The following is a 16,886-nucleotide window of genomic DNA, read 5'->3' as shown; positions in this document are numbered from 1 at the left end:
TAATAAATCGTGTGCTTTGTTTGAATAAAGTGCTCCAAGTGTTGATATACTGATGTGGCAAGCCAAGACCAGGGCCTGTTTGTGAATTATCAGAACTACTGCCTGTAAAATCTGTTCAGACTCCAGGCAGAGATAAGTGTAGCTCCTTAAGGTCCTTTAAGAGGCAGCATTCAGAGAATGGAATTTGTCCAAAGGTAGATCATGATAAATATATTCAGGAAAACTTAAAGTTCATTAAGTGAAATGAATGAGAGTGTTTTATATTTGTCTAAATTGGGTAAAGGGCTGTGAGGGGAACAAGGAGAAGCTGAGGTCATTTGGTTTAGTTCAGCTGGAGGAGATTGAGGGGAGACCTCGCTGCACTTACAGCACCCTCGTGAGGGAAGAGGAGGGGCAGGCCCTGATCGCTGCTCCGTGTGACCAGGGACAGGGCACGGCTGGGGCTGTGTCAGGGGAGGGTCAGGGTGGATATCAGGGAAAGGTTCTTCCCCCAGAAGCCAGTGCTGGGGCACTGATCAGGCTCCCCAGGGATGGTCATGGCCCCAAGGCTGCCAGAGCTCCAGGAGAGTTTGCACAGCGCTCTCAGGGATGCACAGGGTGGGATTGTCAGGGGGTCTGTGCAGGGCCAGGAGCAGCACTCCTGATCCTGAGGAGTCCCTTCTAACTCACCTTATTCTGTGATTCTGAGGTACTTCATCCCAATTTGAAGCTTTTTAGACCAAGCTTTACCTGATGAATAGAAACACTTCTGCTGGGCCTCACTGCTCAGAAGGGTCAGTGAGTGGTGACCGATCCCCTCCCATCCTGAGTCTAAACTGCTGTGGACAAAGTATAACCAGGAAAAAAAAAGGTGGGACAGTAAAAACAAAATCCTACATGGATTACTACTACTGTACCAGCCACAAACAGGCTACTGTACCTACTGTACTAGCGATAAACAGGTGTGCAACTATACCTTCGGTTAAAAGTTACAGCCCTGGAAAGACTATTTCTATGTTTAATACAAGAGTAGCCATAACTAGTCCAGATATATTTCAATTTAGGCCAGAAACTTGTCTGCAAAGCATGTGAACAATCAGGAAAAATGTGGTATTTTCCAGAACGTTCTCCAAATCTCTGAGTACATTTTGGCCTAGAACTTTCACAGCAATTTACTGTATCTTTGACTACAGATAATAATGACCATTGATTAATCCAAGGTACCTGTACTCTTACATAATTCTGCGTGTACTTTTGCCCTATTTTCCTTATTTTTTTTAAGATTTGATTGATTCCTATTGCTAATAGTAATGCCATGTCCTTCTGCCAACTGTGTCAGAGCTACCCACTGACGTGGAATGAACCACTAACATACATTGTGAAATAAAAGTACAATGCAGTTGTCCTACACAAGACATAGGAGGAAGAATCCAAGGTTCAGAACGAGAACTGTTTTGAGTGCCAGATTTATGAAACACAAATGGCCCAAATCTGTTTTACGTATTCTGAGGTTCATTAAATGTCTGTAACTCTGTCCTGGTTCAGGGCAAATTTGGGAGAGAACCCCCAAAGGGCCCCCCTAGGAAATCGGATTCTACCACCCCTCCCCCATCCGGTCCAGGAGAAAATACTTCCTTGGAGAAAAGTGGAAAAAAACTGTTTGTTAAACAAGAAAACTTAATATTAAACAATAAAACCCCTTGCTGCTCCAAAGGAGATGACAAACCCAGAAAGTCCCCTCCCCAGATTCCAGTTCAGCTCACTCAGTCCCTTATCAGTCCCTCCGGCGCTGGAAATGCCATGGCCCAGGCCCAGCCCGGCCCACTGATGCGAGCTGCTGGTGCTCTTATGGTTGTTCAGTCCAGAGCAGGTGTGAACAGGTCCAGAGAAAGGGGAAAAAGGAAAAAAAAAAGCACAGTCCACGGAACTTCTTTGCCTCAGCTAGCTAAACTAACTAAAAAGCAAGAAAAAAAGAGAGCCCTGTCCCGCGTCTGTTCATCCACAGAACGACGCAGTTCAGAAGCAGGAATGTGTAGGAGTGAATTCAGTGTCTGAAAACAAACTGCACACCTCCTCTCCCCGCCTCAATCTTTGAAGCAAGTCTTAAAGGTGCAAAACTTACTATTCAGCATAAACGGAACAAGACTATTGGGGATAAAAGCATCATATAGTCAACCTAGGACAAACTCATGTCCAACTTTGGAAATCCACGAGCTGCAAATGTGCTGAGGCCACAGAAAAACTGGAAAGCACCACCAAATACAACATGGTAAATTTATATTCCTCAAGCACCAGATTTTGGTCACTGTTACCTTCTTCAGTGGCCTTTCCATAGCTTCCTGTCCCTAATTTTACAGATACACAACTCCCTTCAGTCCAAAGTGAAGAAATCTGGATTGGCTACTGCTGCGACTGAACCTGATTCCTGTCTTACATCATCCATTTTATCCTCCCACATTTATTCCCTTTGGAATGCTACAGTCTTTTCAACACAAAATAAACAAAACATGCAGTATTCAAGATACACACAAATCACTGAATCATACAGTGGATTCATTATTTTTATCATATTTGCTGTATTTTCTAATAATTTCCGCTTTTTCAACTGCTGGTACACACTTCAAACCATTAGATACTTTTCTGAATTATAACTGCTCTGTGAAAATGGATGTTTTAACATTTATGTTAGGATTGTTTTTCAGTTAAGCTCAGCTTATTTTAATACACCTCCTCAGTTTCACCAGGCCCTCTCTTTACTAACCTGAATAATTTTCTATCATTACCTTCACATTACTCACTGCTCATTCTATTTCATTCCTTCCCCACAGAAGGGGGAGTGCTCTATTAAACCAAAGCCACATCCATAAACATATCTAGAATCAGAAATGGGGATAGACCAACCTGTCCCAGAACAAGAGAGAGAGAAACAAACCCACCATCCAAAGATTTTTCAGACAAGTGTATGACTGGCAAATTTTTCTAACCCTTTTATGCATCAGGTTCACATACAATGGTGTTTTTCTTCTGTACAGCACTGCGGCTCTTGTAATGGTAACAATTAGGATGACAGGTCCTGCCGGATGGAATTAGACTAATTTAGACTTATTTCTGCAAAATTAAATAGTGTTTTAACATCAGACTAACAGAAAAAAAAATTAAAACAAAAAACCTTTCCCCACATAGGCTCTGGAAAAACTAGTGTGATCAAGGTTTAAAAGTCTTAAAAACTTGAAACCACTAAGTATTAAAACATATCTCTGACTTCAAAAGGCTGAGATATATGTGATTCATATTGATTTGAAATGACTTCAGGTTGGAACTTGTTGCATCACCAAACAGGAACTAGAGAGGAAGATAAATAAGAGAAATAAGAGATAAAAGCAGATAAAAATAAATAATGAGAGTCAGAAGTGGGTGAAGGTGTGAAGGATTAATTTGGGCATTAAATCTGTCCACCTTTGCCATCATAAATCATTTGTGTAGCACAGGAACTTGGGAGTGTATGATTTGCAGTATACCACAAGCCAGCCCATAACCATTTTCTACTTAAAAGACTAAAGTAAGCTGTTTATTTAAAATTTGAGGTAATCAGCTACTTTTTCATAATTGCTTACTACAAATATTCACATAGTTTCCTGTTTTTCCATTTCACATAATCATGACAGAACAGCCCACATCACCTAAGATCTTTGAAATAACCTAGGTTAATTGAAGCGAAAAACAAGAGCTCACATGGCCAAAAGATGATCTCAAAATTAGCCCAGAAAAACAAAACTGACCATTGAAATCTACTTTGAATGAGTAATACCCCTCTAATCAAAGGCAGCTGTGGTGTCACATGTACTGAAATAGGCCTTGGAAAAATATTCTACACATTTGAACCTTTCCTGGGACTTGGGATTTCACCTCTAAGGTGACAGAGTTACCCTCACTGTCTCTGCCTCTCTGACCCCTAAATCCTTCATATGATTGAGGCTCTTCTGTAAAATCAAGAGGAGTAATTAAGGCATCCCTCTTCCTACCCTCTAATTAGACTTTCCACTACAGTGTGGGCAATACAAATCTGAACCTTTCAGGAATCAGATCCTGAATATCCCATATCTTTTTTTGGTAAACAGTCTCTAGAGCTCTTTTATCCTTCATATTCTTTCCAATATAAGATTATACCATGTTCTTCTAAACAAGAATTTATCAAAGTGAAAACATTGATGTCCAAAATATGGCTCTCCTCTTGTCAAAGTCCATGGGATTTATCCAGCACAGAACCCTAAAATGTGCCTGAGACACTTAAATTTAGGTGACTTAGAGCTGATTAGTACAATAAACAATTTATCTTTTAACTGTAGATAGGCAGCAAATCCTTTCAGTTCAACATTTTGCTTTCTGAAAGGAAGTAAACAAAAAGTTTATCAGAGGCCAATATATCAGGTGATATACTGGGAGTATAACTACTTATACAATGCAATATTTACCAGAGAAACAAAATAAATCATTCACCTCACTTGTAATTGCCAGTGTACCATGGGTATTTTTATTTTTTAGCATAACCCACACCAGAACTTAACTCTGATATATACTATTGTATTTGTAATGTACAATACAGATCCTATTTTCAATAAATACAAGCATGTAAACCAGTGTTTTAACATGCTAAAAGTAGTCTGTATATATATTTTATATAAACCCACATCAACTATAGTTTGGTTTTGTTTTGTTTTTAACAGCAGCTACTTTTATACAATAAACTTAAAGACTTTTATATGGCTTTAACTCTTTTGAAGTTGCAATATAGTCTTCATAGAAAGAAACTGAGTTTCTGCAAAGATCTCAAAGACAGTGGGAAATTTAACTCCAAATTTGGCAAAATATTAATTTAGGCATTTTGATAAAACCCAAAATAAATAGATTCCAAGAGGCACAATTCCAAATGTGATTTAATTATTTATGAGCTTCAAAATGAACACATGTTAAAGTGCTTTTTTTAAACGAATATTAACTTGTTTTACAGTAACTGTGTTGTATTTTAAAAATAGAGGAGGAAGTTTTATTGATAAGTAGTTTACACCTGACCTCTCCAGCATATGTTAAAACTCTTCCTTGCTAAGGACAAAGCTTGTAAAATGCAATCACACAAAAACAACACCATGCATTTGATAAAAGAAATGCAAACCACATGAGCAAACTTACAGAAGTTTTGGGGTTTTTAAGCCTGAATTACAAATCTTCAAGTCATGCAAAATCATTGATCCCTGAAAACATTCAGATTATGAAATAAAGAGGCATCATCCCTGTAGGACAGGTGTGATGATTAAGAGCAGATGTACAGGGCACTCTCTCTTCTAGCATTCCTCCCATTGCACTTAAAAGGCTTTTAAAATCATCATGGATATGATCATATTTTCAGCATATAATCATAAATGTGGGACCTGGAATTAGGGGAAGACACCTTTTTAACTCTACTGTGCTGTAAAATTTGAAAGGTAAGCATTCCTTCGGGGTATGGATGTACTGAGGAAGAAAAGCAGGATTGACCAATGGCGTTACTCTTTATCCATCAGTTCCTTATTTCCTTTTCTGCTGTTCTCATTTCTCCCAGTTTCCTTCCCTGCTGAGCTGATTTCTTCCAGCTGCTTCCTTGCAGAGTTCACTTTCTCTAAGAGCAGGAATATGTGTTCTGCAAACTCCCGCACAGCTCCGCAGCCACCTCTGCTCTTACAGATGTAACCAGCAGCCTTCTGAGCAGCGGCACAGGCATCAGCAGGCACAGCACTCATGCCTGCCTGCTTCAGGCACTCCACGTCAGACTCCTCATTTCCTGGGGAGGAAGATGACAGGCAAGGCCAAATATCACAGAAGGGAAAGAATCAGTAGTATCCATTGATCTGATTTTTGAATTTTTTTTTTTGTCACAATGTTCATCTCAGCAGCTCAACAGTACTTAGCACATGCATGTCAGGTGTTGGAAAATCTTGGTGATCCATGTAAAAATGATGACCACACTTCACAATCTTCAGGCAAGAGAATGCTACTTTTAAGAGCACTAAAATTATGTGAGCAGTTGAATAAGCATTGGCAGGACTCCTCACTTAGCCTGTCACTGAAATACAGTTTAGCACAGAAGTTCACGGCTTTCAGTTCTAATTCTGTCCATTTCTGATTACCATTTCAGAATATAATCTATACAATATCCCCCTGAAATGAACTAGAATGAGTTCAAAATTGTCAGCTCTAAGTGTATGCTTATCAACATTTTGATCTCAAAATGTTTCCTAAAACAAAATCTTTCCTATATCCCACTGGAAAAACATTGAAGACTTCCCTTACCAAATTACACAGATTCATCAATGTCTGTAACATTTAGATTGTACCCTAACAGGCCATAAAATACCTGCTTTTGGTGATTGTGTGCTGCAATGTGCACAGCAATCCCATTAAATTCAGTGCATTTACAAAGAGAAAAGTGGTTTGAAGTTCAGCAGCAGTACAATGATTCTATTTGTCTATCCTATTTAAATTAAATAAACCAAAAGAAAAGAACTGACCTAAGTAAGCCAGCTCTTTCCAGCTCAAACCCATGTCCTCCTGCCAGTCCTTCAGAATCTGTAGTTTATTTCTTACGCTGACTTTGGCTACACATCCCAGCTGCATGGCTGACAGTGTTTTTGAACAATCTCTGTCAGAGATGAGCCGAACCTATTGAAATAAAATCGAGTAAGTTCTACTTAGTAAGTTCTACTTAGTACTTCTACTTACTGTCAAAGAAACATGACATATAAGTTGATTTACTATTACAAAAAAAGGAGCAAGTTTTGCTTGTAGAAGCTTTCTCTGAAAAAGCACTGAATGACTGATTTTCAAAACTCAAGAGCAGAAGTGATTAGCATCCAAAACTACGGAGTCTTGAGGTTCCTTTAGGAAGGTGAATACATTTCTGCAGCCCTCCCTGATGTTCAAAAATCATTTACATTTGTCTTTTTAAATGCAACATGTACTAAATAAAATACTAAATATCACAGTATGGTGGCATGGTGACTATCTAGTGCAATATAATCTAATTAAGTCACAATGTGAAATGAGAGAATTCCCAAGACAGATTTCTAAAATATTTGCCAAAGTAGAACATGAAGTTTTTTCCTTGGTCCCTCTACTTAATAACATAACTTTATTTATAGCACCATTTAAAAGCATCAAACCAACACCACAGAGACTGAAGCAGCACAGCACATTTACCTCTGGAAGTTCATTCCAAATTCAAAATTTTAGGAATGGTGCACAAGGTAAGCTAAAACCAGAAGATAATTGCAGCAGGATTTTTAGAAATCTCAGATGCAAATGCTTCAGGTTTTCTGTCAAAGATGTCGACAAGCTTATCTTCCCTAATTGCTTTTAAATACAAACGAATGCTTGACACTGATTTTAATACAGAATTAAGAGAAGAGGAACAAAAGGTAGGATTGTATCAGCAACATATATTAGAAATACATAAAGTGCAGCATAAAGATCTATAGGTTTTCAATGAAACATTCCAAGTCAAAGAAGGTATGGAAATGGGCTCCCACAGGCAACAAAACAGTGATTACAAGCTTCCTACCCCTCTGGTTTCCCAGAAAATGAAGCTGAAAAAACATCTACTCCATTTCACAGAAGTGGACTCTTGGGTGACCTCATTGTGGCCTTCCAGTGCCTGAAGGGAGCCCATAGGAAAGATGGAGAGAGACTCTTGACAAGAGCCTGCAGTGACAGGACAGGGGGGGAATGGCTCCAAAGTGTCAGAGGGGAGGTTCAGACTGGATATGAGGAAGAAATTATGCCCTGTGAGGGTGAGGAGGCCCTGGCAGAAGTTGCCCAGAGAACCTGTGGTTGCCCCATCCCTGGCAGTGTCCAGGGCCAGGCTGGATGGGGCTCTGAGCAGCCTGGGATAGTGGAAGGTGTCCCTGCCCATGGCAGGGGAATGGAACAAGATGGTCCCACCCAGGCCATTCTCTGATTCTGTGAAATGGAGAAAGATGATGCAATTACTGTGATTGAGAACTTTGTCAAAACACTTATTCTCCTCTGAGGGTTCTGAGGATAACATCTGTCCCAACCAATATAATATGCTGCTTGACCACAAGTACTGTGAAAAATCTTCAACTTCTCTGCTGCAAGAATTTGTTCTTTTAGAATCTTTCAATCTGCAGGTTACATGAGACATGAAGGCTCACTCTTCAGAACAGCACTTACCTGGATTCCTCTTTTCTTTAATAGATCAATGCCAACAATATCTCTGTAATCGTAGGAGACCATTTCCTTGTGATCTTCTGTCACATAAATGCGACCATTGGTCAGGCATCCATCAATACTGCAAACCAAGAGCTTCACCTCTTTTAGTGGCTCTTTGCCAAAATATCCAAAGCTAGACAAAGAAATTATCTTTTTAGGATGGAAGTTTTTGCACATTTCAAAACCTCAAGTATTTCCCATACAACTGTAACCTTCAGACAGAAGAATCAGCTTTGAAATTCTTTTTTTCTGATGTTTATTCTCATCATCACTCTCCAACTATATTGCCCCTCTTCAAAGAAACAAACAGAACCATCCAAAAGACAGCTCATTTATGTCATCCATTTAAAAATTAGGATGAAAAAAGCACAGAAAATATATTCCATTCCCACCCATTATTTCCTTAGAGCAGCTGCAAAGAAAAGGCAGCTGGTGAGGTGGAATAAGCTCATGCTCTCTACACAAACATTCCCATTCCTAGGCATCAGTTATAGTGGTCTGGGGCATGGAAATCTGGGGCACCTCAGCTGGGAAAGCCAGAGATGATGCTAACACATTGCTGAGATATAGTAGGGCTTACACTTTTCACCAAGCTGCACTTTAAAGAAAAAAAAAAAATCAAACTACCAAAACCCCACCATGTAACAAAGGTAATTCAGTTGTTTTCAACAGAGAGAGGAAAAAATCCTGGGCAGAAATAAAGCTGCCCAGTTATCTTTGATATCCATTGCTTACATTCCATGCATTATAAATTCACATGACCACACTTTGAAACAAGCAGCATCAAAGAAATAAGGGAATAAAAAGTGCTTTTACCTCAAAACTCTCTGCTCTGCAATAGGCCAGTCAATGTCTATATCAATATCCACACTGTGCTCTGCACGCATTTCATAGTAGGCCATTTTACCACCCTGAAAAAAAATAAAATCCACTCAAATTTTATGCTTGGGTCAGCACAAACACAAAACTCTACAATTTAGCAACGTGCAGTGAAAGCCAGGTGCCTGTTTACACAGTGGCCACCATGGCTTATATAAAAGTGAACCATCAATTATATTTTTGCCAGTGACACAAAACCATTTGAAGGAACAGTTAATAACTATTGAAGAAATAGTTAATAACTATTACCATTTTACAATGAAATAGTAGAAAGAGAAAGTGTGCAAGATGTTATGCATTATAGCAATTACATCACACTAATTTTACTAGCGCTTTTAATCAGCAAAATAGTAATAGCTTCAGCATTTGCTTAGGGAGACTATTTTAATATTTGCATACTGTTACTTAATTTCTAAGGGAAATATATCCACCACACCACAGTGTTATTCTGCACCACTACATTGATATGTAAACATCAGAAAGGGAAAAAGACTGTTAAAGTTACAGTACAAAAACTGGCATAAGACGAAACTGGCTGAACATAAAAATTTACAGATTATGACAAGGCTATGACACTGCATGAAGCTCAGTTTCACACCTTTAGTGGCACTAAAATGAATTCTAAGATACACTGGTGAACTCCTGCAAAACTCAACTCAGTATTGTATTGGTTTAGGGTTAAAGCTATATAAGATATTTATTTGCATGAATTTATTTGCTATGGAGGATGCTGTTACTGGAACTGCCCTAGCTGTAACTAGCCCTGCTAAGTTACAAATAATTAGCAAACTGTTCTGAGGTCAGAGTGCTGTTATTTCACACTGACTGCATCAGAAATCAAAACAGAGTATTGAATTCAGAACCCTCTACAGCAAGAGCAGATGTATTATTATGAAGAGCATGAAAAACCAGAAGCACTAACCTGCAAGTAGCCTTTCTCAATCAGATGCCTCTTGGCAAAATAAAATGAGCCATTTTCATAGAGCTCCCCAGGCCAGTCTTGCCTCCGGTACCGCTTTGCTGGATTCAGGTTTTGGGGTTCTGTCATCTTGTTTTCTGTTAACAGAGGAAAAAAAATACAACAAAAGCTTTATATAATTCCTGTTCAGAGTCACTTAACAACCTAAATAACTTCTGTTGAAAAATTAAGTGTATAATTCAGTCACCAACTTCTCTCACTATTGCCTCATTCTGCTTAACTTTAGAAAGAATCACAGACTGGTTTGGGTTGGAAAGGACATTAAAGATGTTCCAGTTCCTACCCCTTGCCATGGGCAGGGCCACCCTTCACTATCCCAGGTTGGTCAGAGCCCCATCCAACCTGGCCTGGAACACTTCTAAGCACACAGAATCCACAGCTTCTCTGGGGAATCACTGAATTGCTTCTCTTTCTTGGAACTGTGGATAAACTGGACAGCTACTCTGTATGCCTAGCAGTGGAAAAGGAAACTTTTCATTATCACTTTAGAAAAAAAACCCCAAACCAACCAAACAGAAACAAGAACAAAAACCCAAGAGGTTATTTGCTTCAAAACTCGTTCCCACAAGGAGTAGGAGGGACATTCTACCAGACTGTCCTTGCCAATGTGAAAGAAATACTATTCCTGTACTCCAACTGCTACTGCACATGGGAATGCCTGAATGCACTCTGATACCTGAAAGGATCAGCCTCAAATCTGGAAGGTGAAAAAAGAGCATATGTGAATAATTTTTGCCTGTGAAAACATCTTGGGACTTCCCCAAAATACATCCTATTTAAGGATATGAATTAACTCTTCCTAAGTGGTGTAGAAATATTTAAGGATATGAATTAACTCTTCATAAGTGTCCACAAATAAACAAACAGCTGTCTGCACAAACACCATCCCAAAGATCCCATTTTATTACCAATGACAGTTGTACATGCAGCAGAAACCAAATCAAGGACCAGAGGCTTTTGTCCTTAAGCCCCTTCAATCCAAATGTACAAAGCAGCTAAAATTCACCAGGTCTCACGATCCAGTAACCACGAGAAAGTTAGAGGGCATTCTCAAACACCCAAAACATTCTGAGGCTTTAGTAGATACACACACACCTTGTGTTTCCTAACCAGCTAAGGCTTTGTGCTCACTGAAGTATTCCAGTCAGAGACACCTTTCTCTTTCAGGGTCTATCAATATTAAACCTTAATGCAGAAGGAGCTACAGAGGTATACCAAAAAACCCCATTAAATTCTTTTAGCATAATCAGTACTCCAAAGCTGTATGGAAAAATAAAAAGAAGAAAAACCATTGTATAATGCTGCTGTGAATCACTGTCACCTGAAACACCACACACCTGAAAGGCCATTTGCATTTATCCTTAAGCTGCTCATGTTGGCACAATGTATTTCCAGCTCTCCCCAGTCCTTGCAGCTGAATCATTCCTTATCTCTCACCACATTAAAAATGTTTGGATATCATTTTGTGCAGAAGAATTACTTCTTTTCTTAGTTAGGCCTCAAGGCTTTCTTATTTAACAATCTGCCTATGGGACACAACCACTTCAGGAAGCCACATGGCAGATCCACATGAGATTTATTTGTCCCTTCCAGCATCTCAAGGTGTGCATGTGGCTTGCTAAACTACAATCCACAGAATCCTGAAATTGCCACCCATGCTTTTGATACTCCTCTTACACTGCACAAACAAAAAGTGTCACTTATTTCTCCATTTATGGGGAACAATGGCAATGTTCAAGTGTTTATTCTAAACGAAGGCTTAACTTTTACTTCAACTTAACTCAGATCAAGCCTCATTTATTACACATGCTCTTTTACAGCATGGTGCTTTCTAAACTCACAAAAAATTTCATCTGAAGCAATTTATATCTCAACAAAATAACTGTAATGCCTGAGTAACTAATAAAAAAAAAAAAACTAGAAAAACCACCAAAACTCCAGTGTGAGAGTACCTGAAATAACCATTTTTAAAAAATGAAAAAATTTCTGCTTTAACCACAGAAACAAAGCCAACATACAAAATGTGTGGAAGAGCTCTTTGTACCAGGACAAAGGGTGCTTTACAGCTAAACCAAGGTGCAATCTTTATTTGTAAAATGTCAGTCTTTGGTCATCTTGGCCACTGTAGCTAAGGGGCATATTTTCTCTGGGAAAAAACAGTCACATTTTTCTGGATGAGCTAATCAACATCATGAGCTCAGCACTCATGACTCAAAGGCATTTTGCAATGTGACATAAGTCAGCAGCCAAATTATCAGGATAAAACAAAACCTAAGTCTGCAGACCAAGAGCTTGTCATCCCATTCTCACCAAGATTTTATCTCACATTTTTGTCATTTGTCAGCTACTGCTTAGCAAGAACAAACAGTTTTCTAGTGAGGACCTCAGAATCGTGTCTGAATACCCATGAATACCCACTAGGAAAAAGTTAACACGTAATGTTTTTTAAGAAACTGTATCTTCAGCTTAGACAAGCTAATAGAATTTTAATATAATTTTTATTTCTACAAAACAGTAACAGAAATTACTGAGCATTGCTCAGCCTATCAAGACACCAGTGCATGGAAGGAATATCTAAGCCTCTCAAATCTCTCAGAGAGAACTCAGTCTATGCCTCAGACATCATTTCCCAAAATAGGATAGGTATGAAAAGCAAGAATTTTGGAAAAAAAAAAAAAAGTGAAGTATAACTGTAACCAGAAACATCTAAATATTACCTCCTTTCTTTACCTCACTCCATCTGAATTGATGCCTCCTCACAACAGAGAAGACAGAATCAAAGCCCTCCTTCTGGATCATATCTGCCACTTTTATAAGGTCACTGGGATGTAAACAGGGAGATGTTGCTTGAATATTTCCTACAATATCAACCTCTAAAGAAAAACAGAGATATTTATGAAACAATTCACATCTTTAGTAACACACAATTGCAAAGCATGGTATGATTAAGTACCACACACCAAAAAAAAAAAAAGAATCTGAATCTTTCTGACTTTTATTTACTCAATGCTTACTTATTTTTCTAAATAATAAGTGCATCATCCCTCTGGGGCTACAATAGAAAAGCTTAACATATTTCATCCCTGATTTACCATGATGATGATTGAGAAACTCTGTGATGGCTTCTAGGGAAGTGGAGGAGTCTTGAGAGACTTCGGGGCTCCTGCGATGGACCTGAGCACCAAACTGCTTTGCAACCTTCTCGATCTCATCGTGGTCTGTGGAAACCCATATGCTGTTGGCAGACAGTGACAGAAATGAATATAAAGAATAAATCCCACCATTATTGACGTGCCTGTTGCAATTTAACCCGAAAAAAACCCCAGCTTGTTTATGTCTGTACTACACCTTGCAATAGAAGGAACTAGTTATTGTATTTGTATTAATAAAACTAACCCAGTCAGTCCAACCAGCAGCTTTTAACAATGGGGATAAAAAACACCAGAGTGTAAAATCTAAATCTTAAGTTGCATTTCATGCAGGAAGCTTAAGCAACATAACATTTAGAAGTGTTACCAGAAAAATCCAGTGTCAGCAGAAAGAATTTGTTAGGCATGTTCACAAATCTATGAACTGCGAATGCATTGGATGTGGCATTCAGAATCATGTAAGAGTTTAGGTTGCAACAATTAAAACTGCCACAAAGTTAAAAGATTAGTTTATGCTGCAAGTGTGTTAAAATGTATTAATTGGGCTCTATACATTCCCAGAGAAGGAGCTGTTCAAGTTCCAAATGTTTTGGCACAGAAAACCTCCAGTACTAGTAAAGCAAGATTGCAATCGTTCAGGGAAAATAAACATTTACAAAAGGAAGGGCTAATTCTGAGTATCGTGTGATGACAAACACTGAGCAAGTGTGAAGCCACTGCTGTCATCGCAGTGACAAAAAAGCATGAGAGGTGTAAAAAAAAAGCTATGAAAAGTCACCCTTCCTCTCCCAGCAGTGCTGGCATTCTCAATGCACTGTCCACAGCAAATGGTGCTGCAGTTACATTTCTTCCCCCAAAGACATAGTGGGATCATCAGCAGAAAAATATGTGTGACAGCGACAGCAATGTCAAGTCACACCCATGAGAACAAACACACAAGAGGTGTTTTCCAGAAACTGCTTTGGGATGGTGAACTTAAATACACATTCCCCATTCAACCACGGTGAACAGGTACCTTACACAGCTGTTCCAAAGGTGACAAGGCAAACCTGGTGCATGTCCACCTACTGCACCTGCCATGCCTCAAAGTCAGGCTGCACCACCCTGACTGGCTTCCTGTTGGGAAAATTCAGATGCCAAACAGAAGCCACAGCAGGTCATTCAGCAATACAGATTCACAATCATTAAGAAATTATCAGTAACCTCAGTAACCAGAAGTGTTCTTGTCTGTTTCTTCATTAAAAATAAACAGAGTGCTGCATCCTCTACTTTTCAGATACAGCAAGAAAGGTTTTCCAGACCAGATAATGACAGAGCAGCTATGAGATACAGTGCTCTGGATCTAGCTGGGCTATGTTTCTCCTTGACTTGCTCTGAGCATTATGCAGCAGGTTTGCACTGGGAACCTGCCCCTAAGTGTGCTACACACCAAGCACATCCTAACCATAGCTTTAATTACCAGCAAATGTGTAGAAAATCCTCTGTCTTGCTCCTGCAGAAAAATCTGTAATGCCTCTATTCTCAACACCAACAACACACGTGTTTCTATCCAGCTCTAATTATTGCTTCTGAAGTTTCAGGCACTTGGCCACAAACTGAGCTTCTCTTCTGTGTCACATGGGCACAAAAGATTATCTCCTTCAACTTGACATTTGAGTGAGACTGCTTCTGCTGTGCTGGGTCCAGCGGTGGGCTCCCTGATACCAAAAAGGAAAATGGGAGCAAGCTCAGCAGGAGCCAGCACGATGACTGGGCCTGGGAGCACACATATGCCAGAAGATGCTGAAAGAGGCATCTCAGCAAGGAGGTGATTTCACTGCTGGGCAGGGAGAGAGAAAATAAGGAAGATTTTTCTGGGTGAGTGCAGTGAAAGGAACAGAAGGGCTGTGGGGTCTCCATCCTTGGAGATGCCAAGCTCAGTGCACGCTGTCCTGAGTACCCAGATGACCATGAACCAAAGTCATCCTGTGCTTCAGCAGTTCACAGGAGATCACCTCCAGCCTGCGGATGTCTTAATGAAGACATTTAATGCAGATGTCTTAATGAAGTAAATCCATCAATATTTACAACTTCACCAGCTAGTGGCCATCCAACCACGCATCAAAAAAACTTTAATTTCAATTTACTGTGTAGACTTTAATTTCTTCATTCCTCTGCTGATCACCCTCAACAGGAAGGGACAGCTGAGTTCTTGACAGGGTGCCTGCCTTGCTGACCCTTAACCTGATGCCACAGTGACTGCAGCCCCTTGTCTTAAGCGAGGATCAGTGGCAGAGTCACAGCATGGGTCAGGCTGGAAGGGACCACAGCGGGTCAGCTGGCCCCATCTCCCTGCTCTAGCAGGGTCACCTGGAGCAGGTTGCACAGGATTCCATCCAGGCAGCTTTTGAGTATCTCCACCGAGGGAGACTCCACAGCCTCCCAGGGCAGCCTGTTTCAGTAAAGAAACTCTTCCTCGTGTCCAGGTGGAACTTCCTGGGCATTAGTTCCTGACGCTTCTCCTGTCCCATTGCTGGGCCCCACGGAGCCTGGTCCCTGCTCTGAACCCTCCCTGCAGACACTGATAGTCATCCCTAAGAGCCTCTTGACGAAGTGCAGCTTCCCCCAGCCCCTCCCTGGGCCAGGGTCTTTCTGCCCGTCCATCCCGACCCAGAACCCGCCGGAGGAAGGGTAGGCTCAGGGGGGACGGCGCCTGCGCACCTGTGGAAGACACCGGCATCGGTGGCGGCGCGCAGCACCCAGCCGATGAGCGGCACCCCCGCCAGCAGCTTGATGTTCTTCAGCGGGATCCCTTTGCTGCCGCCCCGCGCCAGCACCAGCGCGGCCAGGTGGGGCTGCGGCCGCCCCTCACCCGCATCCATGGCCATGTCTCTGTCCCTGTTCCGCTCTGCTCCTCTCCCGCCGCGCCCTGCCACGCGCGCGGACCGCCCCCTGGGGCATGCCGGGAAATGTAGTCCTGCGGTGCGGCGCATGCGTGTGTGGAGAGGGGCGGGGAGACGCTGGGGGAACAGCGAGGGATGCGCCGTGTGGGGGCGCGAGGGGGGGTTCGGGGAATCATCCAGCCTTTAGGGAGGAGAGGGTGCTCTTTTGGCACAAGGTCCCCCTCAAAGCTTGCTTTCACGGCAGGACGGACGGACGGACGGACGGACGGATGGATGGATGGATAGATAGATAGACAGACAGACCTCGGCGGCATATCTTTGTAGTCTAGAGAAGACTGCGAGGGAATCTCATTAATGCATGTAAATATCTCAGAGGTGCCAAGAGGATGATGCCGGACTCTTCCAGTTACAGGACGAGGAGCACTGGCCATAAACTAAACACAAGAAGCTCAGCAGGAGGAAGAATTTCTGCACATGGAGGGTGGCAGAGCCCTGGAACAGCTGCACAGGGAGGGCCTGGAGCCTCCCTCTCCGGCGACATTCCAACCCAGCGGGACACGCTCCCGTGTCACCTGCTGCACGTGGCCGTGCTTGGGCAGGGCGTTGGACGGGGTGACTCCAGAGGTCACTAGAATCACAGTTATATGACAATCCTGTGGTTGTGCAGCTCTTTGCGGACGTTCGCAGGCCGTGGCTGCCATCCTGCGGGCACACGGGACGTGGCTGTCAGGGAGATCCGCGGAGCTCCGGCCGCCG

The 16,886-nt window shown here is 41.4% G+C and overlaps 1 protein-coding gene across 1 annotated transcript; it reads right to left on the bottom strand.

Annotated features, from left to right (window-relative positions):
- Positions 1-4,481: 4,481 nt before the first annotated feature.
- On the bottom strand, positions 4,482-16,235 carry CMAS (cytidine monophosphate N-acetylneuraminic acid synthetase). Its single transcript, XM_059846112.1, has 8 exons — positions 15,949-16,235; positions 13,192-13,334; positions 12,817-12,972; positions 10,043-10,176; positions 9,058-9,152; positions 8,203-8,374; positions 6,522-6,672; positions 4,482-5,794 (listed from the first exon to the last, which is right to left on the bottom strand). Exons 1-8 carry the CDS (start codon positions 16,218-16,220, stop codon positions 5,520-5,522), a joined length of 1,398 nt encoding a protein of 465 aa, XP_059702095.1. The 5' UTR covers positions 16,221-16,235; the 3' UTR covers positions 4,482-5,519.
- Positions 16,236-16,886: the final 651 nt, after the last annotated feature.

Source organism: Haemorhous mexicanus, chromosome 5 (genome assembly GCF_027477595.1).
Source record: "Haemorhous mexicanus isolate bHaeMex1 chromosome 5, bHaeMex1.pri, whole genome shotgun sequence".
Taxonomy (NCBI): Eukaryota; Metazoa; Chordata; class Aves; order Passeriformes; family Fringillidae; genus Haemorhous; species Haemorhous mexicanus.
Note: the sequence above shows the minus strand (reverse complement) of the source record. Positions and strands in the feature narration are given on the sequence as shown.

What these genes read in the sequence shown, in the direction of transcription:
- CMAS (XM_059846112.1), bottom strand. Translation starts at nt 16,220, where the DNA reads ATGCGCCGCACCGCAGGACTACATTTCCCGGCATGCCCCAGGGGGCGG. An exon ending in GAGTGAGGTAAAGAAAGGAG is followed by an intron (nt 10,177 to 12,816) that starts GTAATATTTAGA and finishes CTCTGTTAACAG; the next exon opens with AAAACAAGATGACAGAACCC. An exon ending in GAAAGAGCTGGCTTACTTAG is followed by an intron (nt 5,795 to 6,521) that starts GTCAGTTCTTTT and finishes CTTCCTCCCCAG; the next exon opens with GAAATGAGGAGTCTGACGTG.